The sequence below is a fragment of the Mytilus edulis genome, chromosome 11, assembly GCF_963676685.1.
Source record: "Mytilus edulis chromosome 11, xbMytEdul2.2, whole genome shotgun sequence".
Lineage (NCBI taxonomy): Eukaryota > Metazoa > Mollusca > Bivalvia > Mytilida > Mytilidae > Mytilus > Mytilus edulis.
The window spans coordinates 22,366,794-22,384,658 of record NC_092354.1 but is presented as its reverse complement, the minus strand read 5'-3'; the positions used below and the strand labels follow the sequence as shown (position 1 = coordinate 22,384,658).

The following is a 17,865-nucleotide window of genomic DNA, read 5'->3' as shown; positions in this document are numbered from 1 at the left end:
GCATGAACACATGACCTGTATTCTAAATAATATGGATTCATTATTATTCATTGGACACCTAACTATAACCGTGGGTTTCGTGGGTACAGGGGAACAACGAATTCAAATGCAATGCTCGACGAATAACATATTTTAAATGGGCTTTGTATACAGAGATTGACAAAACCTCGAAATCAAATATTAACGAATATATAAGTTTTCAGCAATCGACGAAAATTGATACCCACGAAAATAAATGAACCCACAGTAAACGGAAGGAACAAATTCCAAACAATACCAACCTCCATATTCAACTTTCTATTTATATCTTGGAAAACGCCAATTACCTGTCTTCACATCATGATCATCAACTCAGATAATAAAAACTTAAAATCAATCAAATTGATAGATATGTAGCAAGATGATTACGACGAATGTGTTGAAACTGTCGTCCACACAATCCCGTCATCTGTACCCCAAATGTGACCTTCCTAAGTTGACTGTTAATATACACACATGTACAAACACTAACCATTACAAGAGTTGATATAAAAGCTGCAATGTCTCGCCCGCTGGGCTGACCATGAAGCATATACACACATGTATAAACAGAAAAACAATACAGGAAATAATATACAAGCTGCAATGTCGACTGCTTTACTGACACTGACTAATATACACACATGTTCAAACACAAAACAATACAGAAGTGGATATACAAGCTGCAATATCGCCTGCTTTACTAAACCTGATTAATATAAACACATGTACAAACACAACACAATACAGGAGTGAATATACGAGCTGCAATATCGCCTGCTTTACTAAACCCGATTAATATAAACATATTGTAACGTTTGTGGGTCATCGTAAATTCCCCTTTTTCTATTTTTAGATACTATATATAACTATAGTTGTCCGGTCACTTTTTCGCGGGGATCGTTTATCTCGTGCTTGAACTCAATGTCAAGACTTGGATATTTAAACCTCGTCAGGGCAGTATTTCTTTAGATTGGGGAAAACTTTCGTACTATTTTGTATTTTGATGTTTGACTTACATATTTATTTCTTCTCATTTGATATATTTCTTTTCGGTCTTGTAGTCAAACAGTTCTAAAATATTAAATTACGTTTCCGTTCCAGAATAAATAGAGGGAATTGTACACTAGCTAGATATTTTATGATTTCGGGTTTATAAAGAGATGGAGTTCATTTTGAAAGCGATATTTAAACAGATGGCTAATCCGAGGGATATTTTGGAGTAACGGTCGTCAATCTACGGAATTGTTCATGCCTTACTCTGAAATAGAATTTTGTATAATCGCATGTTTTGGTTTTGGATCTTGAACTGGTCAATGATATTGAAAAACGTTTTCAGACATTGCTCTGGTTGGATTGAAAATTAAACGGGTATAGAGAAATGCGATGGTTTTTTTTACTGGATCGATTTTTGTTCCCTAGTCATAGAATAATGAGGTTCATGATCTAGTCTAACAAAGTCGGTGGGAACCAGTGGGTATATTTTTTTTTGTCTCGGAAGGTTGACGTCACAACTTGATTGATTGGATAATATTTTAGTTAAAGACGACTAGTGTACAGCTCTCAATATTTTAAGAAAACGGACACCTCAAAATTGTAGTATCGTTTTATTTTATTCAAGTAGATAGCACTAAGGCCAAACGCTTCTCTAAATTGGTTAACTTGTAAAGGGTATTTTTCACCTCATCGTTTGTCCAAAAAGGGGAAGTTCGAAAATGTATTGAAATTCTGAATTGATATTTTCACATGGAGATACCGCGATAGTTATGTATTTATAATGTCTTTGTCTATTAAATATGAAACTGTTTTATGAATTTTGGTCATTTGTTATATGAGCAAACACATTGCTTTGTAAATCGTTATCACTGTCATATTTTAGGTTTCATATACCTGTCACTTATTGAATTTATTGTTTCGTTGTATTGTCAGTATGCTGTCAGAAGTCCTGGAGCGAAAGCACAGGCCGAACCCTCTCTACCAGTAACGTAAACGGCTGAGCTAGCGGGGTATGATGTCATGAGACAGATTATGAATGAAAAATACGTTTACACACGAAAACCCATTTACGTTGCAATATGTACAAACACAATACAATACAGGAGTGAATATACACATCCATGCATCGCACGCTTTACTAATCATTATTAATATACACACATGTACAAACACAAAACAATACAGGATTGAATATACACATCAATTCATCGCCCACTTTACTAATCACGATTAATATGGGGACGAAGTCCCCAATAACAGTAGAAAATTCAATAAAAAAAAAAAAATCGGGAAAATTTCCCGAATTTTTCATTGTACTAATGAACTCAAAATCGTTCAAATCTTTTTTTGTCGCCTTTTTGAATTCCCGGACCGGCGCAGAAATCTACAATATACTTCCTTTTTCCGGTCTCGTTATGAATCTTTGAGTAAAATATATATTTATCAGTCTAGTATAAATAGGAAGGAACGCAATACCAATTTCATTTTTTTAAATAATTCTTTGTTATGAAAAAACGTTACCTGATGAAAGCGTTTCTTTGTTTACATTGCATATGACGTCATAATTGAAATAACGTCACAACTAAAATCCCTAACAACAGGACCAAAATCGGAAACGTTACGGTATTTCCGTTTTATTTTTTTAACAAATATTTAAGTTACAAAAAAATAATTCATACAGACTTCGTCCCCATTTACAGGTAATGCCTGCCTCATATTATACACACATGTACAAGCACAAAACAATACAGGGGTGAATATACACATCAATGTATCGCCTGTGTTACTAATCATGATTAATATACACACATGTACAAACACAAAACAATACAGGAGTGAATATACACATCAATGTATCGCCCGCTTTGCTGAACATGATTATAATCATTTTAAAGTTCTTAAGAAGTACATGAAGTATGAATATAAATATCACATAAGCTTTACATTATCAACTATCATTGTAAATGAGGTCAACACCTGATAACCCTGTCAGACATTGTACATTTCATAACCATTCCATACATCAAAATAATTTACCTTTAGTTTCTACTGTCTGAGAAATAGACCTTACCATCAAACGGTAATTCTGACCAATCAAAGCAATGTTAAGGGAGCTACCATTTGATTTTTATGGGGGGGGGGGGGGGGGGGGGGGGGCTAGGATGAAAAATTTTGTCCTGCATTTTTATTTAGCTGTAATCTCTGTCCAGCCTTTTTATTTTTCACTTTGTTCGGTCCTGCCTTTTTTTTTAAGTTTATCCTGACTTTTTTTTACCTAAATTGTCGTCCTGACTTTTTTTTTTTGCAAGTGTCTCATCCTGCCTTTTTTTTTACTCAAAACTCCTGTCCTGCCTATTTTTTTCAAATTTCATCCTAGCCCCCCCCCCCCCCCCCCCTAAAAATCAAATGGTAGCTCCCTAAGATAAGATTAACCATGCTAGACGGTATATACCATACATGTAAGAACTGACCTTAAACATGTTAAACTCAATGATTTTCCTAGTATTTAGGGGAAGGGTCTCAGCCCCATGTAATTGGGATTAAAAGTTCGTGAAATGTTGGATTTGGGGAAAATATATTATTTCATTTATACCAATGGCACACAGCACCAGCCATGTGCAACTTGGAAGATGGGTTTGGGGAATTATTAGGTTCAAAATTCTGAATTCTGAGAAGGAATCAATATTAAAGTTATATCTCAACTTGCATATATTATGAATAAAATTCAAGAGATCTGTGAAACAAAATACAAAATTACGACACCAACAAAATCTTGCAACGTTGTCTATTTATAGATTTGGAATTTTAGAGCTGAAAACTGAGAAATAAGGCAGCAAAAAAAAAGTTTGTTCCCAGTTTTTGGAGAAAAAAATAATTTGTCTTTGATTCTGAGAAAAAAAAATTGTTTGTTTTACCCTCAGCTGCCACTATATGTAATGCTAAAATTGAAAGACAAAAATAGATTGTTTTTCGCCGCAGGCGAAAAAAAAAGTTTGTACAGAAAAAAAACCATAGCCCCCCCCCCCCCCCCCCCAGAAAATCAAATGGTTGCTGCCTAAAGAGCATATTTTTCTTTGGGACAGGGACCCATATATGGACTCAAACATGAGGGTTGGAAAATCCCTGAAACTATTTCCGTACAATTACGCCTGTAATGCCTGTGACTTTTATAACATTTCATGCGTCTTTTATTAAATTGGTTCACTAATAAAACTGGTGTTAATCGTTTAAACTGTGTTTAAAACAGTACACATTTATTTGGTAATTCAAAAGTTAGTTGTTAGATGTGTTCCTGGAAGTCTCTATTCTTATAATATCTTTACGCAAATGCATCATATTCAAAATATTAATCACTATTTCACAACCCTTTATCACATACATGAGAATCCTTACTAGTATGTGTTCTCATGTGTGTCTTTAAACTAGAACTCTGACTCAACCCTTTACCACATACATCACATTTGTAAGGTTTCTCGCCAGTATGAGTTCTTATGTGTTTACGACAAGTACCGTTTTCCCTAAACCCTTTACCACATAATTCACATTTATAAGGTTTATCACCTGTATGTGTTCTTGTGTGTCTGCGGTAGGCACTACTGTCATTAAACGTTTTATCACATACATCACATTTATAAGGTTTGTAACCAGTGTGTGTTCTTAAGTGTACATGGTAGGCACTACTGTCACTAAACGCTTTATCACAAACATCACATTTATAAGGTTTATCACCAGTATGTATTCTCGTGTGAGTGAGTAATTGCTGGTTCAGACCAAATCTTTTGCCACATACCTCACACGTATGTGGCCTATCACCAGTATGAGTTCTCATGTGTCTAAGACAAGAACCGTTGTCGCTAAACTCTTTACCACAAACATCACATTTATAAGGTTTTTCTCCCGTATGTATTCTGATGTGTCTTTGAAAGGAACTGAAATATCTTAATCCTTTACCACAAACATCACAAGTGTAAGACATTCCTCCAGTGTGTATTTTATTAATGTGTTTTTTGTAAGAATAGTGATGGCTAAAACCTTTACTACATACATCACATGTATATTGTTTAATACCCGTATGTGATCTTATATGTATATGATAAGAATTGTTATCACCGAAACCCTTACCACAAACACCACATTTGTAAGGTTTATCTTCAACAAGTCCGATTTGAATTCTTGAGTATGTCTTTAATACATTACATGTTCTTATCCCGTTATAAGATATATCTCCACCATGTATTCTTATCTGATCCTCTAACTTTTCATTACTATTGTTTCCTTCAACATGAAATCTGGTGGGTTCTTGCATTGATTGACCTGTAATCTGATCAAAGGAGACCATCATGGGTGTAACCGTGATGCTGTTGTGAGACATTTGATCTACCTCTTCACTTTCTCGTCCTCTGTTTGTTTTCTAAAAGTAGCCCGGGTCTGATAAAGAGAAGAAAATTATAAAAAGACGAAATATCTTGCATGTTTTATTACAGGTACACAGTACTTTCGAGGGCTGTCTTCTCTGCTTTAATAAATTTTCTTAATCTGTTGTCATGTACATATATTTGTTATTTGCTAAATAAATCATGATAAAAATTTTTAGTTTTAAGTGGGCACTTGATCATGTTGATAATTCTTGAAACTTTGTGCAGACTCTCATATATAAGTTGTGTTCTTATCATATTTCATATATTTCCTTATTTCATATAGGTTAACATTGAGCAATTTTGAATTTAAAGTAATTTTAGGGGAAAATTACTGTACAAATGTAGCTCAATTTCACTTTTTGTCAAAATTGTATTGTTCTATGTTGGTTTCTGCCAATAACAGACAGCATATCCCTATAAATAAAATACCAGTACCAAGTCAGGAATATGACAGTTGTTATCTATTTGTTTGATGTATTAGAGCTTTTTAAATTGCCATTTCTGTTTTGAATTGTTCTGTATTTTTGTTAATTTACTTTTTCTGTATTTTTGTTAATTTACTTTTCTATAGAAAATCTGAGTATTAAAAGTGCTTATTAAGTACCTGTAGGAGCATGCTGAATATTTGATTAACATTCAATATCAAGGTGGAGAATTGGTTGGGGATTGGATGCATTATGATTTTATTTCCAAAAAAAATATTCTGATCAGAAATTTAATTCAAAATTGTGGTCAATCAGATGACAGAAAAAAGTATCCTGAATACGCAGAAGATTTTCTCATACCTTAAAAATACCCCCTCCCCTTTTTAAAGTTAAATGGTTGCTCCCTAACTGAATTAAGAAAATAATTTCATTCAAATACATTTGACTTATAATCAGTGATAATAATGTTACCAAACACAAATAAACATGGATAATCACTTTTGCATATCTATTTTGTTGATTTAAAGAAAATAAGAAATATTTTAATTCAAAATGATAAATTTGTTTACAAATAATAACTATCAACATCTTTATGGTGAATTATCTTGACAATGAAATATATTTTTGAAAAACTCAACATCTAAATAAGATGTAGGGAAGATCAGAATATGTTTTAGGGAAAACACATTGCCTTAGTTTAGTTTAAACATATTCATGTATTGTGGATTGGGAAACAAGTTATTGCAACTTTAATATCTTGATCCCTAATTAATTTCCACTTTGTGGGTGCAAGTGCTGCATTGTAGCCTGCCTTCTGTTGTTGTCTCCCCCATATAGCAGGTTGCTTATTTCTTACAGTCAGGAAAGTTTTACACTTCTGCTATCATAACTTTACAGTGAAGATTTTATAGGGGGGAAATCAGTTAAAGTTAACTAGGCGTTCCATAAACACAATTATTTTGTAAACTTGTAAAGTATGGATACATAACATACCATTTGTCAAGATATATACTTTAATTTAAAAGATGTAATAAAATATTCCTCAGCTTTATTGTTTTTGCGGTTCATTTTGTTCAATCGACATATAAAGTTTATTAACGTCAAACTAATTGCAACAAAAGAAATTTTTGGTGAATTTGAATTATAATATATGTCTAAATAACATATTAAAAATCGACAAAAATCGATCGGCTAGTTATTTCTTAAAATCGATTTCAAATTTTCTAATAACTTTCGTGTAAATAACGTTACGTTCGGGCTACCGTAGAGTGAAAGAGTTCACAAAAGGGAAATAACCGCAATGTAGCAGACGAATTTGTTGTTTTGTTATCGACGATTTTGCAGGTATTGGTAAGTATTTTAATGAAATAAAAGACCCTGAGTGGTATTGTAAGTGTATTTATAGTGTGAAATCCAAATACAAACGTTCAGTAAAGACAATTGTTTGGTTTGTACAATCTTTCAATCAATATGATCCAATATTGTACACCTTGGCTCTTGCAACGGCTTCTTATGAATTAAATATAATAAATATTGAATTTAAGCTCAGAAACTGTCATAAGTCGTTTGGTTATTAACCCCCAACTATAATTTATCCAAAACATCGAAAAAAATGCATTTGGTGACCACTGCTGGCCTACGCTATTTCGGATGGAAAAAAAGTATGGAAAGCCGTTAGCGTTATTACATATTTGCAATTATCGTAAAGAACATTGAAATTTTAACGTTTTAAGGGCAATTCTGTCCATTGCAAGTTAAATATTTTCCATTACTATTTTATTTCGTTTGATACCAATTGATCTTTGCGCTTTTTATACATTTTATAGTGTAGATTGCCGTTTTATAGCCGTTTTATTATCTATATTCATATATGCGTTTATATTTATTTTTTTTAAATATTGGCGGCTCTAAAGGATATTATTTATTAATTGGCGTCTTCATCTGATGTGTATAAATTCATACAATTTACGAGGCAAAAGAATAATTAATTATTTGTTTTATATTTTTAAAATCCTGTAAATAAAACCAAAAGTTTAATTCGCAACTCAAAATGACATACATGAATATTTTTAATGAAAAAATAATCTTAAGGTTGATTTTTAACATTTATTATTATTATTTCAGATGGCACAATGGACAACTGCATCTTTTGTGTCAAGCTCCTGGAAAACGGCGACGAGATGGAAAACAAGCGTGGATGTAGACACAGAAATCAGTACTCCGGAAAGAGGGTTAAGGTCCAGCAAACCACTTTTCAAATTCAAAGAAAACTGCTTGTTCTGCGGCCAAACAGCAAAGAACTACAAAAGAAAAAGAGGATATGACGTTGTTTGTGTCAGAACTTTAGAATTTCAGTCTTCAGTTGAAAGTTCATGCAGAGAGAGAAATGACAAATGGGAAGAAGAAGTATTAAGCAGAATACAGATGGCTCATTCTGATTTGCATGCTGCAGATGCGGTGTATCATGCACAATGCAACTCAAACTTTAGAACTAGCAAGCAAATGCCACAAACTATTGCTAAAACACCAGAAGACAATTTGAAAAAGAGAAAAATATCCTACGCAGGTAGACCAAAAAATGACATAGCAGAAAACGGATTCCAGGCAATTATGTTGAGAATAGAAAAGAATCAAAAGCAGATATCAATCGCCGAATTGGTACGGGAGATGGAACAGTTATGTGGTTAAGACAATACTTATTTAGTTGTCCACATGAAGAAGAAAATCCAGGATTATTTTGGTAAATCTATAATGTTTACAGAAGAAGAAGGAAAACCAAGTGTCCTGACGTTTCGTGACAATATTTCGCCGATATTGCATAACTTTTATAACCGTATAGGAAAAGAAAATAAGGAAGAAGAAAAAAAATCTATTATATCAACTGCAGCACAGCTTCTTAAAGAAGACATCAAGCTATTAACATCGAAAGACATTTTCTATCCGTCTGCAGAAGACATGGAGTCCGAGACCTCAAATGCTGACTATGTCCCTCGTTCACTACGAATATTTTTGAACTCACTATTTAGCGAAGCAGATTGTGTCACTAAAATTTCAGCTATTGGACATGCAATCATACAGGCAACAAGACCGCGGAGTGTTATAGCACCATTGCAGATTGGCTTAGGAATTCAAATGCACCACCACTTTAGTTCTCGGTTTCTTATTGACACACTATTCAATCTTGGGTTCTGTTCATCCTACAGTGAGGTACAAAAATTTGAGATGAATGCAGCTGCGTCAAGAAGCACAGAGATTGCAAATGAAAACCAATCAGTACATTGCAGATAATGTTGACCACAATATTAGATCTTTAGATGGTTTCGGAACTTTTCATGGGATGGGTATTATAGCAGCCTCAACTCCTGGCATCAAAACAGCAAGATCGGTTCCTCGCACAAACCCAAGTATAAAAGAAATAACTGCATTAGCTAAAATAAACATCAAATTCTATAAAGAACAATCCAATTCGTTTCAAAAATTGAAATATGAAGTAATCGAGAAAAGAGAGATAAAAAATAAGTCATGGAAGCTCGACTTACTATCAAAAATTTGCTGGCCCTTAAAGTTCAGTGCAAGTTGGTCAGCTATAACAGTATAATGCATACAACTAGTGGATCGTATCCTGGACAGTCAAATATAACATTTCTTCCTATGATCGATCTTAATCCTAGCGACGAGTCGTGCATCTATACAACACTCCATTTTGTCTGTAAAGAGGCTAAGCAGAACAAATGCACTCCTATATTAACTTTTGATCAGCCAGTGTACTGGAAGGCAATGATGATAGTTCAAAACGAACCTACTACCAGCTCACTTAAATCTCTTGTACTGAAACTTGGAGGATTCCATGCAGAGATGAGTTTTGTCGGGAGCATCGGATACCTTATGTCTGGGTAAGGATTGATGAATATCTTCGAAACTGTATATGCATCCACAGCGGTATCACATATGTTAAGTGGAAAGGCAATTGCTAGGGCTGTAAGGGGTCACTTCCTATTAGACACTGCTCTCACTGCATTGATACTCTCAAATATTAATGGGATTCCAGTTCCGAAAATTGAAGTAAACTCAGAAGAAAATGCAGAGGGAAACTTTACTCAAACTTATGATACTTCTAAAGTTCAAATTCATGACACATGCTACACGGAAGAAGTGTCACATGCTGCCGATCTGTTAGATTTATTTTTAAAAGGAGATGTGTGTCTGGCAGACGTAAATCAGAGTAATTCATTGGACACTATAAAAGAGAAAATACAACAATTTCGACATTCGCGATCGAAGTACAAAACAGCTAATCTTTGGTTCCAGTATATGGACATGATATGCATCCTACGTGATTTTATAAAGGCAGAGAGAACTGGGAATTGGACTTTACATTTGGAATCTCTAAAGGCTATGCTACCATATTTTACAGCTTCTGGGCACAATTTGTATGCGAAGTCTGCATGGATATATCTAAACCAAATGGAATGTCTTAAGGACAAAAATGCGGAAGTAGCAGCTCTATTTGAAGCAGGATATCATGTGATCCGACGTACTGATCAATATTGGGCAGGCATTTCATCTGATTTGGCGATAGAGCAAGCGTTAATGCGAAGCATTAAGACTACATGTGGACTTACCAGAGGACGAGGTATGAGTGAAAGTCAAAGAGCACTCTGGATTTTATCTATGCCTGATTGTGCCGAGATAAATAGCGTAATGATGTCATTTACGGGGACAAAATTCTATTCGTCAGATCAGCATAAAGAAGATGGTGTAAGTCGTCAAAAAAGGGACACTAAAGATACAATAATATTTGCTTCCTTTCTGGAGGAGAGAAACCCGTTTATTGAAGAAGAGGGTATGAGAAACATAGAGACGGGTGTATCAGCAACATCAGATGTGAATGCAGATAGAGCTAAAGATATTGGACTCAGTATATTAAAATCAATGGAAGGTAAATGTGTATCCGATTTCACTTTCAAAAGAAAACACCAAGCCATCACACTTCAAGACAAACCTTTTTGTGTAAAGATTTATCGTAGCTGCAGACAGTATCTATGAAGACAAATCAGAAATATTTAGTTATGAACTATCTAGTCAACCAAGTTCAATGTTTGATTCGTCTGGATTTATGAGGGCAGCATCAAAGTCAACTCTAGCGGATGCGATTTGGAATCTTGGAGACTGCACCACTGAGTATACAGATACTGTTTACAGTTATGTTGTTGATGGCGGATCACTTATGCATAAAATACCGTGGAAAAGTGGGTTAACATTTGGAGAAATCTGTAAAAGGTACGTTGATTCTGTAAAGTGTAATGGAACAAATTCAGTCGTTGTTGTATTTGATGGATACGTATCCGGTCCTGATACGAAGGATGCAATGCATCTTAAGCGAACTAAAGGAATCTTCGGGACAAAGGTAACATTTACAGAGACAACACCTTTTAGGTCAAAGAAGGAAACATTTCTGGCTAACAATGAAAATAAACAGAACTTTATTGAAATGCTGAGTAAAAAGATGCATTCCAATGGTATTGAAACGAAACATGCCTCAGCAGATGCAGATGTCCTGATTGCTAAAACTGCAGTGGAATCGTCCATTTTTCACCCAACAATACTCCTTGGTGAAGATACTGACCTGTTGGTACTTCTGTTGTACTATTACAATTTTGGATCTAAGAATCTTATCTTCAAACCAAACCATGATAAGAAGACTAAGTCAAAAATATGGGACATAAATAAAACGAAAGTCATTCTTGGACAAGACATGTGTAAAGTCCTTCCGATAATTCACGCAATAAGTGGTTGTGATACGACATCAAAGTTGTATGGTTTAGGAAAGGTACCTACGTTAAAGAAATTCATAGATAGTCCAACATTAAAAGAACTTGGTGAGGTTTTTTTGAAAGAGTCTCTTGTTGAAGACGTCAAGAATGCCGGGGAAAAAGTAATCACGTTTTTGTATGGAGGTGTTCCGCACGAGGGACTTGACATTCTCAGATATAAAAAGTTTGCAAACCGAGTTTTAACTTGCAAAGAAGTGATTCAAATACATACTCTACCACCAACTACTGAAACTGCTACATATCACAGCTTAAGAGCATATTTCCAAATTCAGACATGGATTGGAGGAGAAGAGATAGATCCTTGTGATTTCGGTTGGTTAATCGTTAATGGAAAACTGATGCCTATTAAGACTAAAAGACAACCCGCTCCACAAAGACTCCTTTCAATCATACGTTGTAACTGCAAGACTAATTGTGATACTCGTCGCTGCACATGTCGAAAACACGGTTTAGAATGTAATATATCATGTGGTGAATGTCGTGGTCAGAGCTGTATGAATTCAAGGCATGGTGACATTGATGTAGAAGCTGACGAACTTTTCTCAGACTCAAGTTAAAAACTGATATTATTATAAATTGTTGTCAGTTACATATTTTGTACTTCAAGGAGGCAACTACTTAAAATCATCCTTTTATTTTATCAATTTGAAGATATGCTTTTGTTTCTTTTAAATATGCTCCATATGGTTCTTTTCAATCATAAATATTCAATCACTTATTTTCTAAACAAAAATATAGCGTGTTTTATTAAAGTACATTTTACACAGATAAACAGTTTAGTTTCAGTTTTCCGTAGTTTTTCATTAAAAAGTAACTTTTTAACCCAAAAATTCTGATGTTTACAAAACAGCAAAGATGAGCATCGTATTGTGAGGTAACATACTGTCTAAAAAATGTTTGAAAATCGACTTGTTTATGCTTTGACTATTAGTGATGATTGATTTCCAGTTTTTATCGATTTTTTCACAAAAATACAGTTTTTAACCAAAAAATTTCCATTTTTTAAAGATTTTTTTTATAATATTGTCTCTTATATAAAAAAAAATCCGTATACCTATTCTCGTACATTTAACTCATGTCTTATATTTTTGTCAGTATAATAAAATATAAGAAATTTCCAGTTTTCAGCGATTTTTGTGCAAAAACACATATTTTGACCCCAAAATCAGCGAAAATTAGCCGATTGATTTCTGTCGATTTTTTATATGATCAATAGGATATACCAATAGATCGAATTTTACCAAGATACCTTTTGTTGCAATTAGTTTGAGGTTGGGCGATTTTTTTTAGCTAGATTGACTGGACTAATAATCTTTGATTATGTAATACAAAACATCGTTGTCTACTTACCAAATATCTTTGTATAGGTCAATAAATATGATCAAAGTAAACAGGTAAACAGAGTCGTCGTTTTTACTTGCGTGAAATAAAAGGGCACTATAATCGCGATTAAATACCTATGGAACACATTTTTAACAAAGCTCATTAGGGTTGGGTTTGTTTGGGGTTTTTTGTGTGTTTTTATGTTACAGTGAAAATCACTGAACTGATTATTTATTTTATAAAATCATTGAAATTATTAAGATTTTTTTTTACAGATTCCCTTGTTAGGACTTGTTAAATTAAATTTGTTAAAAAAAAGTAATTAATCTCTTCTCAACTTCTTACTAAAATTTCTACAGCCAGTGGCGGATCCAGGGGAAGGGGGGGGGGGGGTCCGGGGGTTGGAACCCCCCTTTTTCATGCAATCAATGCATTTGAATGGGAACATATAGTTGGAAACCTCCGCCCCCCCCCCCTTTTTGTCCAAGGTTAGGACCCCCCCTTTTTAAAATGGCTGGATCCGCCACTGACTGCAATTGGATTAGCGTAAATAACATAAGCCTTTAATATTAATACTAAATGACCGATGCGATATAAAGTCATCAAGTCCGTCGGATGGGGACGTTATAATCTGGTTGTTTTAATAGCTTTCTGTTCGGTACGTGTGAGTCAAGGCTCCCGGTGTTGAAGGCAGTACTGTGGCCTATAATGGTGTACATGGTGTACATGGTGTACGTTTACAAATTCAAGTTGTGACTTGGATTGAAAGTTAGCACGTATGCCAAATATTTTTACTACATACTTCTTTGTATCAAGAACAAGTTTACCCACAACAGCTAGGTGATTTCAATAAAGGGGGGGGGGAATAAAAATGTAACATATATCATGTATATGAAACTGAGAAAAAAAGGAAAACTTTAAAACTTGTTCCTAAAAGCCCCAATAAGAAGACAATACAAGCGCTCTAGTTAAATAAATAAACTCATTAACATAGTATTTACAAACAAATTAGATAATTATATAAATATACCAAATTTGAATCATTATTTTAAACTGACCCTGGAGTTAACACTGATGGTGTGAAGTGAATTCAAAGGGTGTACTTGAAAGAATCTGTTCTTTAGCTGAATGTTTGATCACGGGGGGGGGGGGGGGGGGGTGGTGGTTGTAACTTCGATATTTTTTTGGTAGGGGTGTGCCATTTTTGCCTGAAAAAACGTACCCATTTTAGTATTCACTGAAATTCAGTACCTATAGTTATATAAATATTTAAGAAAGAATGACCTATACTTATATACAATATTTAAAATATGACCCAGGCATGCGCATTAACTCATCAGCACTCATAATTCATAAATATACCAGCTACTCTTTAAGTTTTTATATATGAATTGACATCATTTGGTGCACATATATTTTATCGTTATATATACGCATGGATTGTTGCATATTTACATATGATATGTAGATCATACCCCAAATCAATATACAGTTATGAAACATAAATGCATTTTAGTATAGGGTGTCATTAAAAAGGAGGGTCATTTTTATATAAAATCTCACAAAATTAATTTATGATCTATATTTTGGCACATACCCGTATACTCAATAATAGGAAGTCCCCCCCCCCCCCCCCCCGTGTGTTTGATATTGTAGTGAATTGGTGAACCTGGTGTTTTTGGTAGGCTGTGATAAAAGGTAAAGGTTTGGATCTACTGCAATGATTTTGTGTAAGATTTTGTATCTCATCGAGCGTCACTGATGAGTCTTTTGTAGACAAAACGCGCGTCTGGCGTATATACAAAATTTAGTCCTGGTACCTTTGATGAGTTTGTTTACTTGGTTGAGGTTTCTGCGAGTTTCGAGTGACTTCCATTGAAGATTACCAATTATGGAAGTGACACTACTGGTATTGTGGTACGTTATATACATGTTGGTGGCGTAGTGTGCTTCCCTTCTTTGTACTTTTTCAATGATGTTGTTTTTTGTTTTTTGGATGTGAAGTGGCCAAACTGAAAAGAAGTATTCTGAATTCGTTCGTATCATGAATTTGTATGCCAAGCTTTTTGTTTCTTTCTGATTTATCTATTAAGTTTCTTTTAAGAAAGCCCAAGATCTTATTTGCTTTTGCAGTAATGTTGTTGATATGGGTATCCCAAGATGTGTTGCAGGGGCGGATATAGGAATTTTCGAAAGGGGGGGTGCTAACCCAGGGAACCCAGGGCAAAGGGGGGGGGGGGGGTGCAAAACATATGTCCCGATACAAATGCATTGATCGGCAAAAATAAAGGGGGTGCGCACCCCCGGAACCCCCCCCCCCCCCCCCTGGATCCGCCACTGTGTTGTTAGATACGATATGTATACCTGTTGGTGACGTAGTGTGCTTCCCTTCTTTGTACTACATGTATTTAAATGTTGTTGGTTTTTTTTTATGTTTTTGGATGTGAAGTGACCAAACTAAAGAGCAGTATATCTAAATTCGTTCGTACCATGGAATTGTATGCCAATCTTTTTGTTTCTTTCTGATTTATTTTTTTAAGTTTCTTTAAGAAAGACTAGAAGACCTTATTTGCTTTTGCAGTAATGTGTTGATAAAGGTATCCCAAGACATGTTGTTAGATGATTCAAAAATATTTTGCAGCGTTGACGGATTCTAAAATGTGGCCTTTTGATATATAGTCATGTTTGAAAGGTGACTCTGATCTTGTTACAATGAGAGAAATGATTAGATAAGACGTTACCAAGATATTTTGTTGTGTTGACCGATTCTAAAATGTGGCATTTTAATATATAATCATGTTTGAATGATGACTCTGATCGTGTTACAGTCAGAAAGTTGCATTTTTCTGGATGGAATTGCACACCTGAAGTTTGTTCCCATTTGGCTGGGCAGATAATGTTATTTTGTACTATATGGTACAGTCTTGATGATTTTTAATGATTCTGTTAATAAGCGTGTTTTTTTTTATGTTACTGTTGCAGGGAGGTCATTAATGGAAGATGATAAAAAGTAGTGGAGTAAGCCGGTTTAATCTTATTATATAATACGGGTTTGAGATTATTACACGAGTTTCTGTGGTATATGAAAATTTAAGATTTTATATGATAATTAAAATTAATATTTTTTATCAACTTTTATATAAGAAGATGCCAAATATTTATAACAATGAATTTTTATTGTTTTATCATGCAAATAATGCGTGACCCGAAGAAAACAATAGTACACATGACACAACATAGAAAACTAAAGAATAAGCAACACGAATCCCAGCAAAAACTAGGAGTGATCTCAGGTGCTCCGGAAGAGTAAGCATATCCTGCTTCACATGTGGCACCCGTCGTTGTACATCATGAAAGAAGAAATTTCTGGTGATGTCAGCGTATAAGATATAGTGTCAATAAGTGTGTACATCCAACATGGCGCATGGTATATTTGCGTTATCCTTAGTCACCATATTGGATCAACTTCCGAAGCAAGGTTGTCGGCTCTCCGGACATTCCCGAAGTCCATTCTATACAAGTTTTAATAATCAATGTTTAAAAGTCACAAATATGTTGTAATATTCATATTTCAAGTGTCATTCGGTCATTACAAGCGCTATTCGGTCATTCGAGGAACCGCAAGAAAACACATTGTTGGTTACACTTTTATTTGTCGCTATAAAACCAGGGTTTATCCACCATTTTCTACATACGAAAATGCCTGTACCAAGTCAGGTATATGACAGTTGTTTTCAAATTGTTTGATGTGTTTTATATTTTGATTTTGCCATTTTATTAAGAACTTTCCGTTTTGAATTAGGCACTGGCTACGGTTACATGGACCGAGATGTAACAATAATAAAAATGTTATTGTTACATTGGAGATTAAGTTATTGTTACATTGGAGACTAATTGCCGGAATGCAAAGCTGGGTAAGGATCCGATTAATTACAATTGTAACAATAATTATTCAAACTACGGTTAAATTGTGTTATTGTTACATGAAGAACAGCAATGCACGCTAGATTCATTAAACTTAAATCTTCTATATAGTTTTGTTGCTTAATTCTCTCATATGTTATATTAAATAATACTTGTGATAATGGTAAATAATAAATATTATTATTATTCAACACATGGTGTTTAAATAGTTTTATGTATTAATGGTCGGAGTTTGATGTTCTTAAAGGTACTACTTCAGATTAGTAGTGCCAAAGGCGAAACATGTAGTTCAATGGTTTCTTGTTGAGAACTCAGGCTGAGAAAAATGCTCACTTCTATGTATTTAATTGCACAACTACTCTTATAACTGTCACCAAGTTATCCTTTGAACAATGGATGAAGAGATTCATATTACCAATTTTGTTTTGGGTTAAAAATTTAAAACTTGGGATGCGTTTAAAACGAAACTGAAACAATATCAAGACACAAATTTCACACAACTATACAAACGCAGTTCTAAAAAAAAAGATACATCAAAAGCAAAGTTTGCTAACTGTGAACTTTTAAAAAAACTATAGTAACTTCTGTATACAAGTATCTATGAAGGACGTAATTTCGTTTCAAAATCAGATGCAGCTCGCCCAAACCAAAGATGTTTTTTTCCCTCTTTTTAACCTATATACCTATATACGAAAATTGCTTTGAGTGGTTTTATCATATATTATTATGTCCCTTTAGTGAAGGACGTGTTGTTAATGTGCTCTTGTTATTATTCTAGAATAGGACAGTTTTCATACATCTTCAAAGATCAAGAATTTGGTGAGATCATTCCATACATTCAACAACACCATATTGATAAAAAAAAAAGAATTTAAATACATCTACAGATATTACTTCATAAACATGACTGTATTGATTTTCAAAATC

The 17,865-nt window shown here is 34.2% G+C and overlaps 1 protein-coding gene across 1 annotated transcript; it reads right to left on the bottom strand.

The window, feature by feature from the left end:
• Positions 1–4,047: 4,047 nt before the first annotated feature.
• LOC139494697 (zinc finger protein 227-like) lies at positions 4,048–13,129 on the bottom strand. Its single transcript, XM_071282874.1, has 2 exons — positions 13,042–13,129; positions 4,048–5,442 (listed from the first exon to the last, which is right to left on the bottom strand). Exon 2 carries the CDS (start codon positions 5,384–5,386, stop codon positions 4,373–4,375), a length of 1,014 nt encoding a protein of 337 aa, XP_071138975.1. The 5' UTR covers positions 5,387–5,442; positions 13,042–13,129; the 3' UTR covers positions 4,048–4,372.
• Between the last annotated feature and the right edge of the window lie 4,736 nt (positions 13,130–17,865).